Raw genomic sequence first — 23,334 nt, forward strand, 5'->3', positions numbered from 1 at the left:
GGGGCATGTAAAGGGGAGGTGGAGGGATGGAAGGCTGTGTGTATGCAAGCAGTTTCCTCTTATTATTCTCTACTTGTTCCCCTCCATGTTCCTTCTCCTCCCCTACCCAGCTTCCTCCCCTCTCTCTCATTCCTGTAACTCACCCCCTCTCCTATCTCATTCACTCCGTTTAACTGCTCTAACTAATGCTCACTCTCTTTCTTCCCTCCTCTCTTTCCACCTCTGGCCTATTCTTGCCGCTGGTGGGTCCTGGGAAACCCCACTAGCCTTTCTATATCTGTTACTCCTCTTTTCTCTTCTTCTGGTGGAATCCCCAGAAACCTTTCTGTTACTGCCCCCCCCCCCCCCCATCCACTGCTACCGAGCAGATTGTGCCAACCCTGGCCCTGCGTTGCCCAGGATCTGCTGTATTGTTTTCGGTGGCGTGCCGGCCTCTGGATGAGCACTGATAAGAATACACATGCACAGATGTACTGCGCTGCTTACCTTGATTTGAGGTTGTGAGAGTGGAGTGTGGTGGCAAAGAGGATTTGTGTGGAGGGGGCATTGGTGGTGTGTGGTTGTGGAAGCGTGGGGTGTGCATGGGTGGTGGCGGTCTCAGTGGTGTGGGGGTCGAGTGTGTGGCGTGTATTGCGACTGGGTTTGTAGTCGTGTGCATGTGGTAAGGTAAAGCTGGAGGTATGTGGAAGCGAAGGGTGCATGTGTGGATGGTATGTGGTACTGCTGGGGGTGAGCGAACTGTTGTGTAAGGGGTGAGTGTTGTTATATAGTTTGCATTGGTGAGAGTGGTTGTGAGTAAGAACTTATGTTTTTGTGATGTGGGTGGTGTGTGACCAGGGATGAGTAGGTGTGCAGAGGGGATGAGTATTGCAACCTGGTTTTCAGTGATGTGCAGGTGGGCGGGACATGTATGGCTGATATGTGGTGGTGCTGGTAGTGGTATTGAGTCTTCTGAGGGATTGACTAATATTCTAATGGAAGATATAATTTTGTAACAAAATAAAGCAATTTCACACTTACCTTTTTCTTTTGCTTGTTTTTGATGTACTCAACCCCAATGGCTTTTGTACCTTCAAATAAAATTTTGGTTACCAGTGTTCGAGCTTGTGCTGATACATTAGGCCTTGAAATAGCCGGATGGAGGTAAGCACTAGCTGCACTCCATCTGTAACCTACAAAATTGGATAAAAAATGTGCAAGGTTTTTATTTAATGCAGCAAAATTACTTACTATATTTTCCAGATCCTCAAAGACATTTCTTAAAGGGAAAATTTCATAAAAGCTTTGTTTAATAACTTTACATACACTTAAGCAGCAACTAAAATGTAACATAACATAGTAAATGACAGCAGATAAAAACCAAAATGGCCCATCCAATCTACCCAGCAAGGTGTTTATGGGCCTGTTTTGCCTGATCTCTTCCTGTATATGAAGTGTATAGATCTGTTTTAAATTTTGAGTGTTTTCTAATCTTTGTGAGACTCCATTTCATGTAAGCATCCTATGTCTCCATGCTCTGGTGTTCATCTGGCCCATTAATCACACAACAAAGCTACAAAGACTAAGGATCTAATTCAGGCATTATGTGCCAATGGAAAATATATTTCTTAAATGAATCCCTCTAATTCCTCTCTCAATAAGTATCTATTTTGTCTTCCATTTCCAGTATGCAAACCCTTTCTATTTCACTTACTTCACCAAACCATTTAAGACAAAATTTAAGTTTAGGGCAACAATAACAAAATTCTGCAAGTTGGTTTTCTTGCGCAGTTTAGAAATGGCACATCTTTTGCCCAAAAAGATTTAATTTCCTGCAAATTGTAGAAGACAAAATAATCCAACAGAAAAAAAAAATCAATCATGCAATAAACCAGTGGTTCTCAACAGGTGTATCACAGCCGAAGCAGAAGGTTGCTCTTTCCTCTTGAGTCTGGACAGGAGTTGGCTGATTTCTCCTTGATTGCTTCCTTCTCCTCTTCCTGGCCCAGTGGGAGGTTATTCCCTTCTCTTTCACCCAGATCAGAGTGAGATATCACCTCCTGTTCATATGGGCCTGGCAGTGAGGCTGCTGATGCTCTCTTCACCCCATGGGGCATTGACATGAAAGAAGGAGCATGAGGAAGAGAGGTGCATGCTCTATAGATCCACTGCTGCTGCCTCATCTTCTTCCTCTCCTCAATGCTTCTTGCTCTCATCTGCTGCTGGTAAAGTGGGAGGGAGACTCTGGATTGAAGGCTTTTTTGCTGGCTGAGAACTAGGAGGAGGGGGAAATGTGCCAGGCAGGAAGGCCTTGGGAGATAGGGAGTCAGGAATCTGCTGGGTAGGATGGGGTGGGGGAAAGGAGGAGAGATGGAGGTGTGGGGCCTGCTGGGTAGGGAAGGGCTGGGAGAGAGGATGCAGGGCTCGGGGGTGTTGGAAATGTTGGACAGGGATATGAGTATGTGAAGGGATGATTGAGTAGTTGGGACAAGTGAGGGGTGATGGAGTGAGGCAGGTAAAAAAACCATAATATGCCAGTTTTGAGAATATGTATTTCTTCTATTTTGAACTTTGCTTAATGTAGGAGGAAATATTTCTGTTTCTAGTACTTCAGTTTTGCACTGCACACAGAAGATCTTGGTGTTTCTATTCCAGTTTTTGTTTACGCATTTGTAATTTGTGCTATTTTATTCTATATTAGGTGAAGGGAGGTCTGTCTGTATGAGGTAATTTAGCAGCATGCACGGATTTCTATCAGTCTTATTTGTTGTATTTTCTCAGTATTATATTGCACTGCTGTCTTTTCATGGGTAGGGCTATTGCTGTTTCATTTCTTGGAGCTTCAGTATGGCAGGTTTGATAAATATGTACAGACTAGGTTTGTTTGTTTTATTTTACAATGCACCTGGTAGTAGAGGGAGTTTGTGATGCTGTTATTAAGATGACACCAGAATCAGAATATCTTCTTTTTATAGTGAGTTGTACCGGGAAATGTCTTAGTTCTGCTCTGCACTCATTCGGGCCAATTCAGTAAAGTCCGTGGGAGAGCGGGCAAATGCCCGCTCTCCCGGCGTGCGCACAGGCCACTCGCCTGTGTGCGCGATTCTGTATTTAAAGGAGGCCCGGCGGTAGAAACAGGCAAAAGGAGGCGCTAGGGACACTAGCGCGTCCCTAGCACCTCCTTTTGGCCCGGAGCGGCGGCTGTCAGCGGGTTTGACAGCCGATGCTCAATTTTGCCGGCATCTGTTCTCGAGCCCACTGACAGCCACAGGCTTGGAAACCAGACGCAGGCAAAATTGAGCGTCCGGTTTTCGATCCGACAGCCGCGGGCTGACTTCAAATTTTTTTTTTTACTCTTCGGGACCTCCAACTTAATATCGCCATAATATTAAGTCGGAGGGTGCACAGAAAAGCAGTTTTTACTGCTTTTCTGTGCACTTTCCCAGTGTCCGAAGAAATTAGCGCCTACCTTTGGGTAGGCGCTAATTTCTGAAAGCAAAATGTGCGGCTTGGCTGCACATTTTGTTTTATGAATCACGCGGGAATACCTAATAGGGCCATCAACATGCTTTTGCATGTTGAGGGCGCTATTAGGTTCGGTGGGTTGGACGCACGTTTTCGGCCCCTTACTGAATAAGGGGTAAGGGAAAACGCGCGTCCAATGGCGTCCAATGTACTGTATCGGCCTGTGTGTTAGGAAGATGGGGAACGCCTGTGGATGCAGCGTATATGTTTATTTAGTCCTATGATGGTCATGTATTCAGTGTGTCATGAATGTGGGCATCATATCTCAGGTGTGTCCTGATAGAAAAAAGGCTGAGAAACACTGCAATAAACTAGCTCTGGAGAAAGCAATGTGGGTCTTTCCCCATTGCTCAGCTTAACAGCTGGGTAGACTCCACAGTGATTTTCAACTGAAACTTACTCTCTCCCCGCTTGGTTTTCAGTGCGGTGGGAACTGAATGATGGGAGTCTCAGGCTCTTGGAAGCAGAGACTGTCACTCATTTGCATGCTTTGTCTTGCAGTTGTGAGTGACCTTTCCTTTAAATAACATTTCCCTCATGGGCTGATATTGTTGGTTAGGTATAGAAGGTTTTAGATTAAGTTTCAGCTTTAACCATTTACTTCTTGTCAACTTCTCTCATGTCAGATAATATGATTTCCTGTTTTCTTTGACAAAAGTTCACTATTCTAGTCAGAAGCAGACACTGAAGAACCGGATGCGTCCTGATGTAAGGGAAAATAAAAGGATTGTCCTGCCACTGAGGTGCTCTAGTAAATTGGGTTCAGGCCTGGAATCAGAACCAGCAATCCCACCCCCAAGGAAATCAGATTGGTCTTTGGGCCTATAAATAGGGTTACTGGACACGGCAAAGTTACTTTTGGAAACTTGAGGACTGCCCAGCTGTTGGAGCTGGCATTCCATGCTTAAGAGACCGTGAGCTGTGCCCCCTCCCCCTCCTCGTCTGGGAGTGAATACTGTTCCCACTGGGGAGTTAACCAGCATAGCTGTGGGACTGATTATACCGGTGCTGAATGAAAGAATCACTGAAGTGCTGAAAGAGACTGGAGCAATATTCCATTCAGCCTAGGAGCCTGACTGGTGTATACATTAAATTAGTGGAAGTTACCTGCTAAGTTCAGTGTGCTGGGAGTGTCTGTTGAGCAATATCTGGAGAGCTGTTTGTACTAGAAGGTTAATCCTTGTCCACATTCCAGCTCCTAAACCAGTTTAAGATCATTACACCAATTTAACTGTGTCTGAAACAGCTACTGTCCACACAGCAGGGCATCTAAATGAACCTGCAGAGCTGCTCAGGAAGCCATCTAAGGATCAGGACCACAAAAAGCCACTTAAGCCAGTTTAGGAGTCCTGTGGATGTGCTGGGCTCGTTTAAGCTAAACCTCTCTCAAAAACAGATCTTGGCTCTACTTTTTGTCAGACTGCCGTAAAATTTCTGATGATGGGATAAACTACCGCCTCTACCTCTTATTTCCAGATTAAAGAATCAAGATGTGGGGGGACAGTTATGGTAAGCCGTTTTCTCGTAGTTACATGTTCTAGTTTAAAAAGAAAGCTATGCTTATATTTCAAGAGTATTCATGAGAAGCAGTAATGCTGACCTATGAAATATATCTTTTACTGTTACATAATTACTTCACAATTTTTTTTTATTTTTTTAGCAATTCCCCTGTATTAATATGTCAAAAATTACTTCATGCAGCTGGGCTCTGATTGGTCCACACTGGGTTATGATATCATAAAAAGCCATCACACACATAATGAGAACCATCAGATTTCGTATCATGGGAGGTTATTTGTATCACTGTTGAAATCTTTGATGCACCCAGGGCTTGGCTTTGCAGCAAGATGAACATTACTGGTTGCAGAGTGAACTTGTGAAATATTGCCCATTCCAGACACTGCAGCCCAGGGATCCCCAAACTTTTCAAGAGAAGGGCCATATAAGATATTTCAAATCACCAAGAGGGTTGGTCGGGGGGGGGGGGGGGGGGGGGGGGGGAGGTGGGATGGTCCCCCTCAGAGAGACTGAGGTTTGCTGAGCAAGTGGGAGATCCCATCAGAGTTTGCATGCTGGGGGTTCCCAGGGTTGTACCAGATAAAAAGTGCCAGTAATAATTTAATTTCTTGGAAGCTGCCAACCCTACCACACCCCTACCAAATTTGCGCCCTAGCTTCCCCTGCATCGGTCTCCTGAGATGCTTGCATGTGTATATGAGGGGTGCGTTGCCCCACAATCTCATTCACCCCCTCCCTTCCCATGCACTCACCCCCTCCCACTTCCTTCCCGCTTATTCCCTCCCTCCTTTTGTCATGTCACTCACACACCTCTCATTCACTCCCTTCCCTCTCTCACTCATCCCTCCCATTCGCACCCTTCTTCCCCCTCCTTATTTACTCCCTTCCCTCTCTCACCCACCCTTCCTACCTTTCTCATTCCCTACCCAACTAGCCAGGTCACTAAAACCCCGTCTCCCCTTCCACTACCTGTCACTTTCCCTCCTTTTCATTTCTTCTCTCACCCTCCTCTCCTTTCTACCCCATCACTCCCTTTCTCTTCCTTCTTATTCATCCCCTCCTTTCTTTTCCATCTTATTACTCCCCATCCCTCTCATTTACTCCCTTCCACTCCACCCCCTCCATTCACTTCACTCATTACTCTCAGTGATTCCCTTCAGGTCAGGTCTCTTTTGCCCTTCTTATTCACTCCCTTCTCCTCCTCATTTCACTCTCCACATCTCCCTTTCCTTCACTCACCCTCAAGCAGTGGTTTCCTTAGGCAACCAGTCCTATCACCTCTTCTCTTACTGGCGGGACCTGGCCTCCCCACCAGTGGCTTTCCTCGGGGACCAGTCCCGAAGTCTCTTCTCTTGCTGGTTGGGTCTGGGCAACCCTCCATCTTTTCTGCCCCCACCATTCATTAAAAACAAAAAAAACCTATTCTGTGGGCCTGATGCAGCTGTGCTAGAAAAATGCTTGAGAGGCCGGGCCAGTAAAACAAGCTCAGCAGGCCAGATTTGGCCTGCAGGCCATAGTCAGGGGACCCCTATTGTAAACCATGCTTTATTTTATTATAGCACTAAGAAGCCAATGTACATAAGAACATAAGAATATGCCATACTGGGTCAGACTAAGGGTCCATCTAGCCCAGCATCCTGTTCCCAACAATGGCCAATCCAGGCCATAAGAACCTGGCAAGTACCCAAAAACTAAGTCTATTCCATGTTACTGTTGCTAATGGCAGTGGCTATTCTCTAAGTGAACTTAATTAATAGCAAGTAATGTACTTCTCGTCCAAGAACTTATCCAATCCTTTTTTAAACACAGCTATACTAACGACACTAACCACATCCTCTGGCAACAAATTCCAGAGTTTAATTGTGCGTTGAGTAAAAAAGAACTTTCTCCGATTAGTTTTAAATGTGCCCCATGCTAACTTCATGGAGTGCCCCCTAGTCTTTCTACTATCCGAAAGAGTAAATAACCGATTCACATCTACCTGTTCTAGACCTCTCATGATTTTAAACACCTCTATCATATCCCCCCTCAGTCATCTCTTCTCCAAGCTAAAAGTCCTAGTCTTTCCTCATAAGGTAACTGTTCCATTCCCCTTGTACACAGTATTAAACGTGCGTTCTCACCATGGAGCGATATAGAGGCATTATGACATTTTCCGTTTTATTCACCATTCCCTTTCTAATAATTCCCAACATTCTGTTTGCTTTTTTGACTGCCGCAGCACACTGAACCGACGATTTCAATGTGTTATCCACTATGACACCTAGATCTCTTTCTTGGGTGGTAGCACCTAATATGGAACCTGACATTGTGTAACTATAGCATGGATTATTTTTCCCTATGTGCATCACCTTGCACTTATCCACATTAAATTTCATCTGCTATTTTGATGCCCAATTTTCCAGCCTCACAAGGTCTTCCTGCAATTTATCACAATCTGCTTGTGATTTAACTGCTCTGAACAATTTTGTATCATCTGCAAATTTGATTACCTCACTTGTATTTCTCTCCAGATCATATATTGAAAAGTAAGGGTCCCAATACAGATCCCTGAGGCACTCCACTGTCCACTCCCTTCCACTGAGAAAATTGCCCATTTAATCCTACTCTCTGTTTCCTGTCTTTTAGCCAGTTTGCAATCCACGAAAGGACATCGCCACCTATCCCATGACTTTTTACTTTTCCTAGAAGCCTTTCATGAGGAACTTTGTCAAATGCCTTCTGAAAATCCAAGTACACTACATCTACCGGTTCACCTTTATCCACATGTTTATTAACTACTTCAAAAAAGTGAAGCAGATGTGTGAGGCAATACCTGCCTTGGGTAAAGCCATGCTGACTTTGTTCCATTAAACCATGTCTTTCTATATGTTCTGTGATCTTGATGTTTAGAACCTAAGTACATTAATTGTAATGCAAATTATTAATGTGTATTAAATGCTTGCAATATCTAACAGATGTTCAATGTGCATTCTTTAGCTTGTTAATACTAAACCTATGCTAATAAGGTAATGAGATGCAGAATTATGCTAAATAGCTCATTACCTACTAGTACAGCAAGAGACATGAAAAAGCACACAAAACGTAATGCAGACTCAATGCAAAAAAGTTAACTGTACCTCAGGAAGTTGTAATTTTTGCATTAACATCCACATTAATTATGTTATTTTAATATGTGTACATTAACACCTGTGTTCCTACGTGCCTCATCTGCGCCACATCACTGGTCATTGACGGGCACATTAAACACTGTATTAACGTGTTAACAGCCAATGTTAATGCTCTGTAGTACATTGGGGCCTTGTGTAGTTAAATTTACTCAGCTTTCAGTCTTATAGCTTACTTGAGGCATAACTTGTCTTGATATTAGTTACCTTCCTCACATCCTGCTTTACCATCACACCTATTCTCGGTGGGCAGAGTGCTCTTCTCATTCAGTGAGCCATTTATTGTCCTTTACTGGCATATTTCATACACCATGTTTTGCACTAGGTAAAAACTAAGAGCTAGATATTGAGCCATTGTGCAGTTCGGCTAGTTAGCCGGATAAAACTTATCCGGCTAACTTAGCCCATATATTCAGTGGCGTGGTGTGGCGTGGCTGCGATGCTGAATAGATCTGGCTATCTTGAAAGTTAATGACTACCCTATAGAGAACTATACTCATCACAACAAAAATTCAGCTCACAGAAATGTATTAATATACATATAATAAATTCCTATCTAGACAAATAAATTCTATGTATATTAATACATTTTTGTGAGCTGAATTTTTGTTGTGATGAATGTAGTTCTCTATAGTGTAGTCATTATTTAAGGTTAGAGAACACTGATATTATATACCCTCTGTATTAGTGTTATCTTGAAAGTTAGCCAGATAAGTTTTTCCGCTAACTTTAGGACAGCCCTTTGGGCCAACCAGATAGCCGGATAATTTTTCTGACTCAGTTTCAGAACGCCCGCCACTTAGCCAGCTGACTATTGAGCCGGGCAGCTAGTTATCCAGCTAAATGGTGGCCATGCAGCAGGGCTGGATATTCAGTCACCACTACTTAGCTGGATAAATCCTAAAAACTTATCCGGCTAGGTTGTGCTGAATATCACCCCATAAATGATGATGGACATATACATATTCATGAGAATGAATTGTGTGCAAGGCAGACCTTTGTGAACAGTCATATCCATCCATCCAAATCCTTCTTGTTGGTAGCCATTCATATCCTCGGTGAAAGGATACCCAGCCTGCTGGCCTGCCTCCAGGAAAGCTTGATGAAGTAGGTGTTTGGTCTTTCCTCTTGAAACATGTAATGGTCCATTCCCACCTCTGTACTGATCGGGCCCCAGCTCATGACTCTGTGCTTTTTTAAAATAAGGCAAGCAATGGTCATAGTCCCATCCAGCAGCACCTTCCCTGTTCCATCTGTTATAGTCCTCTGCATGCCCACGGACATACACCATAGCATTAAGGGAGGATGACCCTCCCCATACTCTACCTCTGGGCCAGTATAAAACCCGGTTATTCAGGTATTTCTGGGGTGTAGTCTGATAGTACCAATTGTACTTGTCATCACAAAGATTATAAATTAATGCAGAAGGCATATGAATCTTCCACATTAGTCTCTTGCTTCCTAAAAGAGTATCTTTAGGCCCAGCTTCCAAAATAAGCACAGACTTAGATGAATCTTCAGATAAGCGATTAGCTAATACGCAGCCAGCAGAGCCAGCACCGACTATTATATAATTGTATGTGTCTGCTCTCTTTGAACTAAGTGTTGTAACTGTACTTGACTTCTGTACATGATGCTTCCTGAGAGCATGGGAACGTTTCAAGGTGCCTATTTTAATCCGAAATGCAGTTTGCCTGTGCATTTTGCAGGCTACAGGAACACGATCTTGTTCCAATTGCCTTGAATAATTGAGAGGATCTTCCTGCAGGGTCTCTTCTGTGCTTCAAAACTTCTCTTTATCTCATAAGTTTGATCAAATACCTTGTCCTAGAACACAAAACAAAATTCCAATTGAAGTCAAATCTAAAATGAAGTGGAGACAGCCAAATCAAATAAAATACTAATGTGTCGCTCCCTCTAGAGCAGAGCTTTCCAAATTTTTCATGTTGGTGACACATTTTAGACAAACATAATTTCACGACACGGTAATTCAGTCTACTAGTAAACCAGAGGTTAAAGGTTAAACGAACAAAAAAGTATTTTGAAAATTTATGTATGTTTCCTTAAATATATACAATGAAAACCTTTCATTTATATTAAAAATATATAATATTCCAAGTGCTATTTTCCAAAAAAACAAGCCCAAGCACGTCTGTCCCTCACAACTCATTTCTCTCCCCCCCCCCAGCACGTCTGTCCCTCACACACTCATTTCTCTCCCCCCCCCCACCACATGTCTGTCCCCCACACACTCATCTCTCCTCCCCCCCGCCAGCACATGTCTGGCCCCCACACTCATGTATCTCTTCTTTTTGATTGTTGCCAGTTAAGTGCTTCACTCCCTTCAGGGTTCAAGCCTGCCGTGGTACATAACACCTTCCATGATCACCAGACACTGTTGCTTGCAGTCAGTACTCCTCATGGCCAGACCTCATCGGCAGCAGCAGCCAATGACAGGGACAGCTGGGCTCAAGTCCCACCCACCAAGCCCAAAAAACACACAATTGACAGCAAAAATCGCCCAATAATAAGCAACCCACGAACTGAAAAAAAAAAAAAAAAAAAAGAGTGAATTGCTAGAAAAAGCAGCCCAAACTCACGTCGGAGCGACGGTGCGCAGGCGACACACTAACGTGTCTCAACACACAGTTTGGAAAGCTTTGCTCTAGAGTATTGCTAAAATCCGTCCCTACTGTTCTCAGCATGCTACCAAAACACATCCAGTTTCTTATCACCTCCCATCTGGACTACTGCAACTTGCGTCACGGCCCCGGGAGCACGATACGCACGTAGGAAGGATCCCAGCAGCTTCCAATGTTGCTCTGACAGACACTCGAAGTGTAAGCTGTCAATGCTGCTGTCAAAATATTCTTCTGTCAGTGAAAGGACCAATCATCGGACAGTGAAAGGGATAAATGAATATTAAATGCCATTACAGCTCTGAACTGCACCAGCATTTACTACTGAAGCCATCTGGAGAAGGAAAAAGCCTCTCCTCCTTCCACTGGCCCTTCTGAGATTTGGGTGGGTAGAGGGGGTGGATTGGAATGCTACCTCGATTTATTTCTGGGCATGAGGAGGGGGTGGGCTGGCTTCGCTGTGCAGAAAATTATATTTTTGGGATAGGGAGGGTGGAGGACTCCTAGGGGACTTCTTAAACATTATACTTAGTGAATTAAGAGGAAGGGGGCTCATCTGCAGCTGCTCTGGCACTTGGTAATTTGGGATGGGGGTTGGTAGTTATCTGGCTAATTTTAGGACTGGTGTTTGCTAAGCCAGATAAAGTTATCTGGCTAGCATGGATATTCAGCATTAGCCAGGTAAATTTAAGTCTCACCCCAGGAATGCCCCCCCACCCTGCCCCATTTTTTATCCAGCTAAATTTTAATCAAGCAAGTCAAGACAATCAGCCTGTGGGGTTCCAGCTCAGTCCTAAACTTAGCCAGACAAGCCCTTCTGAATACGGACCCTGTAGTTTATAAAGAATAATTATCTGCTGAAAGCATAGTTTAAAAAAATACATATAAAAACGCCAATGCTTCACAAGCTGCAGATCTGAAACTGGGCTTGACCTCCCACTTTAGGGACAGTGCTTTTACCAGCTGCAGGAAGAGGCCCGAAGTCCCTCTGCCGCAGGATCGGTGAGGTTTGGGCCTGCGGCTAGGCCCTAAAGCTGAGAATCCGCCTCCATCACGGGGCAGGACTCCTTCCCTTCTCACCCAGCCTTCTGCTTCCTGTCTGGGGGGCGGGGTCCTGGTTCCTCGTGTCCTCTGCTGAGGATTTCCCCACTTCTTTCTTGAGCTCCTTTTTTGGAGCTCTCTCTCACGACTGCTGGCTCGCACAAGCAACAAACACGTTTCGCTCAATTGCTCCCCGTGAATGTGCGGCATTCATACTCTTCACTTCGTGGTAACGCCAACCCCCATTTAAATCAGGGAGATATTTCTGCATTTCCAGCCTCTGCCTCGCAAGTCTCCACAATCCCACCTCACCACAGCAGTTGCTGAATGGCTGCAGGATTGAACTCTGCTCTTTTATTTTCAAAAGGTATTATCACCACCTGCAGCGAAAGAGCGCTGGTGACTGCGCTCCTGAACCGCCATCCAAGTCCTGATGCAGAATCCACAAAGAAGTAACAAAGGCAACTGTAACCCCTGGGTGGGATAAAACTTGGGATATTGGACCCAAAGACGCGCAGTCAAGGATTTGACCCTATTGCACCAGGATAGCTCATACTTCTGAGTGGTCCAGGGTTCCCTGTGGGGCGGGGAAGCTTAGCTTCAATGTCACCATTATGTAGCCCCTTAGGTTACTCGCAAACAGCTCCGATGATCTTTAAAGTCTATGACAGCAATAAACGTGCAAATCACTCATGCATATTGATTGTGAATCTCTCAAAACCCCGACAGGCTGTGGGGTCATGAGCACATCTACTTCAGGATTCTAGTAACCCCGCCGATACTGAAGAAAACTGGAGTCTCTGTAATCTGTGATATTTTATCAAGAATCCCTGTGCCTCCCCCCCAAAAAGTTGTAACTCATGAGACATCGAAGACCTCTTCTTCAGATGTGACTGAGCAATCGGAGAAGGAACATTTTTATGAGGTCAATGTCCAAAGCCATTTACATGGGGTTAAAAATATCATGTTGGCACTGCCCTCTCTCTCTCAATGTGGCTAAAAGCTTGCATGTAGACTTTAAACTGAGAAGAGGCATTCCCCGGGCATATTTAGGTCAGGAAAGGAAAGGAAAGGTACATACATTGATGGCATTTTCAAATCTTCAAAAAATACTTCCCTTCCCCACAGACATAGCCGAGTACAAGTGCACTTTGTACCCATGGCAAGTTTCAAAGTGAGAGCTTGCACGCATTTTCACTATGATAACTGGTAAAGAGTAAACCATTGCATTCCTCCCCCCCCCCCCCCCATCTAGAAAACTTTGTAGAGTGAAAATTCCTACCTCAGGAGGAGTCCAGAGGAAATAGGAGTAGCATTAATTAGGAACAGCTAGCTTATTTTTAATCCAATTTCCTTTAACAGGTTCTGATGTCGCCTATGGTAGGAAGTCCCACTCTACAAGATTCTCTAGAGGGTTTTGTAAATAACCTTTAAACTCCGATGGGGAAAGTACACCACATTACACAAGCAATTGGCTCAACTAACAGAGCATGAGATTTTGTAATCAGTGTATTTTTCAGCCTGGATAAGTCTTAATTAGTAAAGCCTAGTATCACGTATCCTCGTTTTTTGCAGGATAAATGTGCTGGGTCAGATTGTAGCGGTCGCTAGCAGATGATTTTGTATGCATTTGATGTTTTGTGTGTTTTAATATGAATGTCAAATTGAATATGAATTGTAAATAGTGCGGGCACTTATGATTGTTTCCACAGATATGTCATGTAACAGCAGTGATGTCATTCCGACAAATCAAGTGTCACATGTGCAATATTATCAGATTTATTCCGTTATTGTACATTGTAAAACAGGTCCAATCGATTAAAGTAAAAAACAATGGCAAAATGTATAATAATTTAAGGGGGAGAAAGTTTCACTGTAACAGTCTAAGGATCCTTTGGCTTCCCTTTCAGAAGGACTGTACTAACTTGCTGGGGATGTTCAGAGAGATGTGGTAAATAGAGGTAAGGCGCTGAGCTCCCCCCATGTGGGAAGAGGAGATGGGGTGTGCTTGGGCCTTTATAAACTCCAGCCACCATCTTAGTTCTGGATATTTTTGGTTAGACTTCAGTGGATTCCTAGTTTCAATTTCCTGAGTTACCCTCCTGTGGGTCAGCCTTTTTGTCTGACCTCTTTTTGGCTTAATTTACTCTTTGAGCCACACTTTTGGGAAAACTTTTTTTCTGCGAGAGCCCAGGTACCCCTTGCCAGAGGACTTTGGGGATCCCTGTGCATGGTTAGACCTGGTGTTTGGGAAGATGTGCTGCTCTCTATCCCACCTCCAGCAGATGGATGGATCAGTCGGTGACCAGATGCAGAGGAGCTCCCATTCTGAGTTGTACAGTTAAGTTTGTAGTCATCTTTTTTGTAGGGCTGTGTGCAGACAAGGTTTTCAGTTTTATTTTTATTTTTTTAATTCTCTTTTCATTTTGTTCATTTCAGGCCATTTTCTTTATTCGAAATGAAAAACACAAATGTCCAAAAAAAAAAAAAAAAAAAGGCAAAGGAAAGGAAGAGCCCTTCCTTCCCCTGCCAAAAAAATCTCTGTGCCCCAGTGGTTCCTGTTTCCAAAATCGCTCCAGCGGGCCCTGAGGATGCCCTGCGTGCTGTACAGCCATACAACAGTGGCAACAGCCTCAGGGTCAGCTGACACCCAGGGCCAATACAGTGGTCCCCAACCCTGTCCTGGGGGCCCACCAGTCAGTCGGGTTTTCAGGATATCCACAATGAATATGCATGAGAGAAAATTTTCATGTTATGGAGGCAGTGCATGCAAATTTTCTCTCATGCATATTCATTGTGGATATCCTGAAAACCCGACTGACTGGTGGGCCCCCAGGATAGGGTTGGGGACCACTGGCCTAGAGCATCAAAATTGGGGGGGGGAGGGGGCAGCAAAATCCTGCCAGCAAAGGGGCCCAGAGAAGTGCTACTTCAGAACAAATACTGCCAAAGAAGAGTGTTTGGGGGGGGGGGGAGGGGAGGGGTACATGACCAAAGGTTTGCCTAGAGCGCCAAATGCTCTTGCACCAGCCCCGCTACTGCCATTTTAAAAAGGGGAACACGGTGGGGCAGGCGTGACTGGAGATTGCCCCTGTCTCATTTCAATTTTGGAGACTCCCCCCCAGATAGGGTAAGAGGTATCCAGGAAGGGGAAGGGGGCATAAGGGAAGACCTAGTGAGTTGGGGGGGGAAGAATTACACATTTAAAATGGTCAGAAGTGCTTGGGGGGGGGGGTTCATTTCCAAAAGAAAAGGAAAACAAAAGTTTTCTTGTTGTGCTTTTCATTTCATTAGGAAATGTATTTATAAAAATGTGTAGCCTACACTAAGTAATAAATAAAAAACTATACATACAGACAACTCCCCGCTGCCATGGAATTACATACCTGCTCACAATGCCAGCACATTATTATAAAACAAAATTTCCTGCACAGGAACCAGCCTAGAGTCCATAAATATGAGAAATAAATCATGTACAACACCTTTTAGAAAGAATACTTTGTGCCTTGTTAACTTACCCAAATAGCAGGAATAGCCCCTGTGAAGATGTTTTTGGTGATACTACTAGGAGGTTTTAAAAATCCAGAATAAAGCTATACAACCTATTACAAAAATTAAGGCCGTATTTAGTGCAAATAGTCCCCTCCCCCCAACTGATCCCCACTCCTGAGTCTCTGATGTGGATTTGTAGAGGGGGGTACAGGAAAGTTTTCTATACCAATGGTGGTGGCAGAAGGGACAGGAACTCTCCTCATCCCTGCCTTCCCCCTCCCCATTCTGTCTCCTCCCTTTCTCTTACCCTCCAGCATCTCCCTCTGGCCTCCACCTGCTGCTGCCGGTCCCCTTGCCTTCTTGACAAGGAAAATACCTGCCGCAGAGCTCCTTTCGCCACTACTTCCCATCACTGCCGGCCATGCGAACAAATTCAAAACTCGTGAGCCAGCACTTCCTGTGTGTCGGTCGTGTACATCACAAGATCCGCGTTTTGAGCATGCTTGCAGTGATGGGGAAGTGCAGCGGCATGGGCTCCTGCGGCTCTTCCCCACTGCCTTTCCAAAGATGCGCGCGTGGCTGCTTCAGAACCCCTCTCTGGCCTCACGCGCATGCACCACAGGGAACAGTGTTGATGCTGACGGTGGCCCGGCCGACCGCCCTGCTTGCCCTATCCTAAAGCCAGCCCCGCTCAAATTGAATGCAGATCCCTACTTTTATGTATTGCTTTGCAAAACTCGGCATGCCAATAAAGTTATCTGAATCTGAAATCACTGCAATGTGAATATCTAGGCCGGAGGCTTGTCCTGGCTTAGCAACAGGCTAAAAGTTTCTCACTGCTTCTCCCATACTGTACAATATCTGACCCGCTTACCTTTTATGACACGCAAAAAAGACAAATCGGCGTGACTGTGCTAAGCTGAAAAACGTGTCCGAAGGCACGGGACTGATTTTTGGAATGAGGAAAGAAGTTTCCAAAGCCAGCACTACCTCCTCCCCCTGCAGCCAAGCTGCTGGGAACAATTACAAATCCTGTATCTGCTCGGTGTCCTGGCGGGGGATGGGCAGTGCCTTAAAGCAACAGTAAGGCTGCGAGCTCTCCAGTTAAGGAACGTTCCAGAGTGTTTGGAACTGACACAAGTTTAACAAACTCAAGCAGAGGCGAATTGCACATTTGTAGAATTCTGAAGGGGATGGTTTTCTCTATGGAGACAAATAAAAAGCTTTTTCTGTTTGTTTTTATAAAGCCTATTATGCAATGGTGTGTTATGGTCTTCAGACCTTTGAACATACCTGGAAACTTTTGATTTCCTGTCACCCCTGAGATTGTCACGGGGTAGCCAGGGGAGGGGGGCAGCAACATGCGCAAAACTTTTCTCCCACACACACACACATGCTAACATACTCACATGCTCATTCTCACACACCTGCTTACTCTGACACGCACTCATTCACCCACACACATGCACTCACACACATACACACTCACTTCTCTCCCTCTTCCACACACATACATAAACTCTCACACACATGCACACAACTCACTTATCTCCCTCGTCCACACACATATATATGCATTCTCTCACACACTCACTCCTCTCCTTCACACACATACACTCCCTCACACACAAGCACAATCTTTCTCTCCTTACCTTGATCCTTATTAGCCATAGCAGGCTCCTGTTTCCTCAGGCCCACGGGACCAACACTTCTCTTATTCCTCCTTCTGCAGCATTGGGCCTGTGTTACCCTTGTTTTATTTTCCCTGAGTAGGCCTAATGCTGATTTTCTTACTGTGACTGTTCAGAGCAACCAATGCAGTTTCTTGTTCCTCAGAAACGGGCAGATGCAATATCAGCGAGCATTAAAAGGGCACTCATGATTGAGCGTCCGCTCCCTTAACAGGCGCCGATCAACCTCTCTGGGACGCGCAATACTACATGCAAATGGCCTGCCGCGGTAAAAAGGAGGCGCTAGGAGAAATTGCCTGTCCCTAGCGTTGTCTCGGCAGCAGGCAACCGAGCGAGGTGGCTGTCAACTTTCAGGGCTGTGATTAACCTCCCCCGCAAGAGCTGCAATAAGACCAGTAGGCCAGCTGGCTTGCACTTTTCTCATCCCTTTGCCTTTTCTTTAATTTCTGAGGGTGGAAGGGGAGCCCGCCCTGCCCTTCAATTGCCAAGTGGCTTGGTTTGCAACCCCCGAGGGGTTAGCTTTAAGCAAATGGATGCTAGAGTCTCTTGATCTTCATTTACAGGATTGCAGTCCATTGCTGGGGTGGAGGGGATTTGCTCTTAATACCTGCAGCTTTATTCATCTTGTCAAAAGAGAAATCTTTTCAAATATTAAACAAGTGAGGGTAAAAGTATGCTGCTCTGAGACGCTGGCATTTAAATTCCAAACTGGAATTTTTATCCAAGATGGAGCCGTAAGGAGAGGTCGCTGTCTGATCGGCTCCCCGATTTTTGCTTTTTGCTTCATTGTCTTCATGCCTCACACAAAGAGGAAGGGAAGGATTCGACTGGAATCCTCTGCCCCAGCCCTATCTTTACCCTCCCAGCCTACTATCGAGGGCTTTTTCTCACTGACTAATGTTAAAACCCCTGGAGGAAGGTCCGCTGAGACGCCAGGTGGAGAATACACTTCGGTGCTCCTGGATGTGCAAACATCTTTAAGCCCTGGGGCTCCTAAGACCCCCTCCCCTCTGACCAGTAGCACGTACCGGACCCATGACTGGCCCCCATGGCAGGCACTGGCTCGAGGAGGGGCCGGCAGCAATGGCTGGAACCCGATTAACTGCAGGGGGCGTTTTTGGCGAAGGCACGATGGCTCTGGAGGATCGATCAACGGAGGTGCAGGCCACCATGGAGGACCAGGCCATCTCGGGCTCGAGTGCCTTGTTTACCATCCAAATGAGGGGAGAGGACTCGATAAACGAATCCGAAAGGATTGTAGAGGTTTGTCGTGAAAGCAGGGTAAGCATAACTCTCAGTTCGAAGTTGATTAAACCTCAGGAAATAACTTTATAAGCTGTGTGGAATGCCTTAGTTATTTTAGAAAAGTCGATTTCCTCTCTTACTTTGGCCATAACTAATTCTCAAAAAAGCATTCAAGAGATAGAACCTTTGCTAATTCAACATGGCTCTTAGATTCAAAAGTTACATCAATACAAGAAGTTCAAACAAAATTGTTACAAAGTGAACTTGTTACCTCAAAAAAATTGGAAAACATGGAAAATGCTCTGAGATATTTGAATCTGAGAATTACATTTTCCCCATATAAAACTGTTTCCTTTGAGAGATCAATTTAAAACATACATGACGGAAATTCTTCAATTACCTATAGAAGCTCTGCCACCAATATCAAATATTTACTTCGCATCAATAACAAAGGAAGATCACATAGCGCCGGCTAACTTGCCTCTAAATATTCCTGGAAATGTCGACAGAAGAACAAGTGGACTTTCGTGGAACACTTTTGATAACCATTGCCTTTCCTGCAGACAGAGATTCTATCTTGAAACTTTTTCTCCATAGCAGAGAAAAATTATTCTATGGACAAAAGATATGGGTTTATACTGACATTACTAGATCAACGCAAATTCGCAGGAAAAAGTTGTTGGAAATGTGTCAGGAGGCTAGGCAGCTGGGAGCTAGAATAACAATTAGTTACCCATGTAATAAATGTGTGTTAAACTTGAATAATACTCATTACATTTTCTTTGAGCCATCTCAGTTACGTTTTTTTCTGGATAATCATAGAACTGAGGGTACTGTTTCCTAACTAGTCCAGGGTATTGTAATGTAAAAATAAGCCATCGGGGTAAGAGCCCTCTTCGCGCCGCACCCGATCGACCGCCCCGGAAACCCGACCGAGCTTCTGACCTTGTGGCCCGTCCCAGACCGCGCCCCCAAGATCTTCTAGGCCTATCAGAGGCAAGGCGCAGCTGAGATGGTATCGGCCAACGACGGACAGCAACCCCTTTAAATTAGGGCCCTCACCTGCGGCGCTCTCTTTCTGCTTGGCCTCCGGACGCCGCCGGGCTCAGGCAATCAGCGCCTCTCCCATCGGGGTAAGAGCCCCCTTCGCGGCACACCCGATCAACTGCCCCGGACACCCGACCAAGCTTCCGACCTCGTGGCCTGTCCCAGACCGTGCCCCCAAGATCTTCTAGGCCTATCAGAGGCCAGGCGCAGCTGAGACAGCATCGGCCGATCACGGACAGCAAGCCCTTTAAATTAGGGCCCTCACCTGCGGCGCCGCACGCCAGGCATCGCACACACGAAGGAGCGCGACCAAAGGGGCCTACCCCTTTGTGCGCCCCTTCATGCGGCCGCTTAAGTGCACCACTACCTCAACCTCCCCTCCCTATCTCCTGTCTCTCTGTGCCTCACCAAATCTGCTCCCACCACCTCCCCTTCCACACCCCACTCTCCATCACTCCATACCCACTACACTCAACAAAGATGCAAACTTTCCCCATCCCCATCATCAATCATCTCTACCGCAACCTGAAAAAACCATCTACCCCTACCCAACCCCACCAAACAAGATCCCTTATACCCATCATGACCTCCCCCCTTACAAAACTCCTTGGACTCTCACTCTTCTCACTAACGCTCTTCAATGCCCAATCCCTCACAAAAAAAACTCACATTCTCAATGACTACCTACTAGACTCGAAGCCAGAGATTTGCGCAATAACTGAAACCTGGCTTAAACACACTGACATAGCTTTGACTAACCAATTACCGTTACAGCTTTACGATATAGTCTCACTACCCACACACAAAAAAAGAGGCAGCAGCCTACTATTAGCCGCCAAAAAAGATCTAAGACTAATTCCTCAGACTGTGAAGACCGCATCTAAACTCGAAATCGGCCTCTATTACAAATCTGTCAAATCTTCTCCCCCCCAGGGCTACTATAAACTGATGCCTCCCCCCTCATAGAATTCATTGCCAAACACATTAACACTGACTCCCCAGCTATCATCGTAGGGGACTTTAACCTCCACGTCGACACGACTCCACTATCCCCCAACTGCGAAGCCATACTGGCATCCTTCAAGGCCATGCGATTCAAGCAAATCATTAAGAGCCCTACCTATAAAGCTGGCCATACCCTAGATCTTATCTTCATAAACTCCCGCCTCACACACACTACTCCTCCTACCTGTACCCCAGTCCCTTGGTCGGACCATTCGATGATCACCACCAACCTCACAGTAAAGGAAAAACTGACCCTCCCTCTCCTCAAAACCACCATACACTTTAGGAAACCCTACTCCATGGATGACCTCAGTTCCCACCTCTTTAATGAACTAAACATCCTAGACTAACGCAGACTCTGTCCTCTCCTCCTGGTTCAAAATTACAAACACTGTGGCCAACAAAATATGCCCCTTGACAGCTAAAGAAATAAACCCTGCCCTTATGTTATGATAACGTGTGTTATGTGGATCCTTGGGTGCTGTGGAGATGACCACGCCCACGGGGAGGAGCTGAGCTAGACTGGGCTAGACTCATACACACAAAACACAGGAAAGATCTTTATTTAGACAGCTTGAGATCTCCACCAGAGGTGGCAGTGGTAAAGCAGTCTGTAGTAGTCTCAGGGACCTCGGCAGAGGGAGCCCTTCTCTCCTTGATGACGTCAGGAGGTTCCGCAGCAGGTCTCCCAGCGAGGAGATACTGTGGAGGAGATAGAGGAGATACTGTGGAGGAGATAGAGAATACTCACTAGGTGTTAGCTGTTGGTATGCGATTCCACCAGGTCTGTTGTAGAAAGTACAGGCACCGAGGCAGGGAGAGCAGGCCCTTGAGGAGCGAGTACCTGTTCCCTGTAAGGCACCTGAAATAAAGCAGAGGGCCCCTGAGGAGCGGGTACCCAGGTTAGCATATATCCCGAAGGGCAGAGAGAGAGAGCTTCCTGCGGCAGCACGGAAGCGGCAGAGTAGTGTAGACAGGAACGGATTCGAGTCCTTGCTAACTCGGGAAGCTAGCAAATGAATGAAGGTAATATACCCGGATGGCGTGACGTCAGCATGAGGGAATGCCCTCGAGTTTCGCGCCAAGGGTGATACAAAGATGTGGGTTGCGCGCGCACCCTAGTAGATACATGGGAGGAGCAATGGCAGGAGACTGCACCATAGCCATTCTGGGGACGCCAGAGAGGTCGGTTTGACGACGCTGCGGTAGCCATCTTTCCCAGGTAAGCGGGAGGAGCCGTGAATAAGGTGAGGCAAACTGGGCGAAGCCGTCTAGGACTGACAGACGCAACAGTACCCCCCTTCAAAGGGCGTCCACGCTGTTTCCTACCAGGTCTTGGTTTTTGAGGATGCAAGTGATGAAAGTCCTGTAGTATCTCTTTATCCAGGATATTAGATATTGGTGTCCAAGAGTTTTCTTCAGGGCCATACCCTTCCCATGACAGGAGGTATTCCCATACTCTGCCTCATCTTCTCACATCGAGAACTGAGTCTACTTTATATTCAATGTCTTCTTCTGCATCAATAGGTGTAACATCTGGTATCTTGTTGGAGAACTCATTAAGGATCAATAGTTTCAATAGTGAGACGTGGACTGCATTGTGGATCTTTAAAGTAGATGGTAGCTTCAGACTGTAAGTGAGATTGCCCAGTCGTTGGAGAATGGGAAATGGTCGAACGAAGTGAGGAGCGAAGCGAGCTGAAGGCAGTTTAAGTGCTTCGTGGAAAGCCAGACTTTATCACCAGGCTTGAAGTCTGGAGCCTTGCAGTGATGAGCATCGTATCCTTTCTTTGCTCGAAGTCCTACTTCGTAAGCATCTCTTTTGTCTGAGTCCAAAGTTGTTGGATATCATTGGCAGTAGATTGAGCTGCCAGGGATGACACTGATAATGGAAGTGGCAGTGGTGGCAGTGGTAGTCGTCCGTAGACCACTTCAAATGATATTAATCCAGTGGATGTTGCTGGATGAGAATTAATTGCAAATTCTGCCCAGGGCAACAGTTCACTCCAATCATTCTGGCGAGTGTTCACGTAGGCACGAATGAACTGAGAGTCCTGTTCATCCTTTCTATTTGTCCGTTGGATTGTGGATGGTATGCGGATGTGAAGTCGAGGGCAATATCAAACTTCTTACATAGTGCCTTCCAGAAGTTAGCCGTGAATTGGGCTCCTCGATTGGAGACTATGTGCTTAGGCAAGCCATGCAGGTGGAAGATGTGCGTAATGAATAGCTTGGCGAGCTCCATGGCGGTGGGTAAGCCTGGGAGAGCCACAAATGAGCCACCTTCAAGAACCGATCTACAGTTACCCAAACAGTATTGTTTCCTACTGAAGATGGTAAATCTACCACGAAGTCTGTGGCAATATGTGTCCATGGTTCTTCTGGCACTGGCAAGGGTTGGAGTAGACCCCATGGATGACCCGGCAGCGTCTTCTGTTTAGTGCGGTTTGCTCAGGAAGCGATATAGGAGAATGTGTCTTCCTTCATGGTGGGCCACCAGTAATAGGTTTGAAGTTTAGACAGGGTTCTACGTTGACCAAGATGTCCTGAAAGTTTAGAGTCGTGGGCCCAAGCCAATAACCTCTTTCTGAGGTTCTTGGGTACTGAGTGTGTAGCTGCCAATATGACCTTCTCTGGATCAATGATGTGTTTCGGTTCTTCAGGTATGTCCTCAGAGAGGAATGAGTGAGATAAGAATATCAGAGCTGACATTCTATCTCCAGGGTGGTACTTGAGCACAAAGTTGAATCTGTTGAAAAACAGAGACCATCTCACTTGTCTATGATTCAGGTGCTGTTCATGGCGGAGGTACTCCAGATTCTTATGGTCTGTGAAGACCGTTACTTGATGTTGCACTCCTTCGAGCCAAGGGGGCCATTCTTCGAATGCCATCTTTATAGCCAGAAGCTCCTTATCTCCTATTCCATAGTTTTTCTCTGCAGGAGAGAAGCGTCGGGAAAAGAATGAGCATGGTTGTGGAACTTTC

General features: G+C 45.7%; 1 protein-coding gene across 5 annotated transcripts in view; it reads right to left on the bottom strand.

Moving 5' to 3' along the window:
* CHDH (choline dehydrogenase) overlaps positions 1–23,334 on the bottom strand; it is a 57,470-nt gene that overhangs the window by 26,631 nt on the left and 7,505 nt on the right. Inside the window, exons 1-4 of one of the 5 annotated variants that reach the window (XM_029600892.1) lie at positions 16,235–16,403; positions 15,387–15,470; positions 9,185–10,015; positions 1,021–1,172 (exon numbers count right to left, since the gene is read on the bottom strand). In XM_029600892.1, the coding sequence (XP_029456752.1) occupies positions 1,021–1,172; positions 9,185–9,890 (858 nt within the window). In that variant the 5' untranslated portion in view covers positions 9,891–10,015; positions 15,387–15,470; positions 16,235–16,403. Of the gene's footprint in view, positions 1–1,020; positions 1,173–9,184; positions 10,016–11,787; positions 11,808–13,150; positions 13,255–15,386; positions 15,471–16,234; positions 16,404–23,334 lie in introns of those variants that run through there. The other 4 variants (XM_029600891.1, XM_029600894.1, XM_029600896.1 and 1 more) reach the window with 4 other exon arrangements.

This window comes from Rhinatrema bivittatum, chromosome 4, assembly GCF_901001135.1.
Source record: "Rhinatrema bivittatum chromosome 4, aRhiBiv1.1, whole genome shotgun sequence".
NCBI lineage: Eukaryota > Metazoa > Chordata > Amphibia > Gymnophiona > Rhinatrematidae > Rhinatrema > Rhinatrema bivittatum.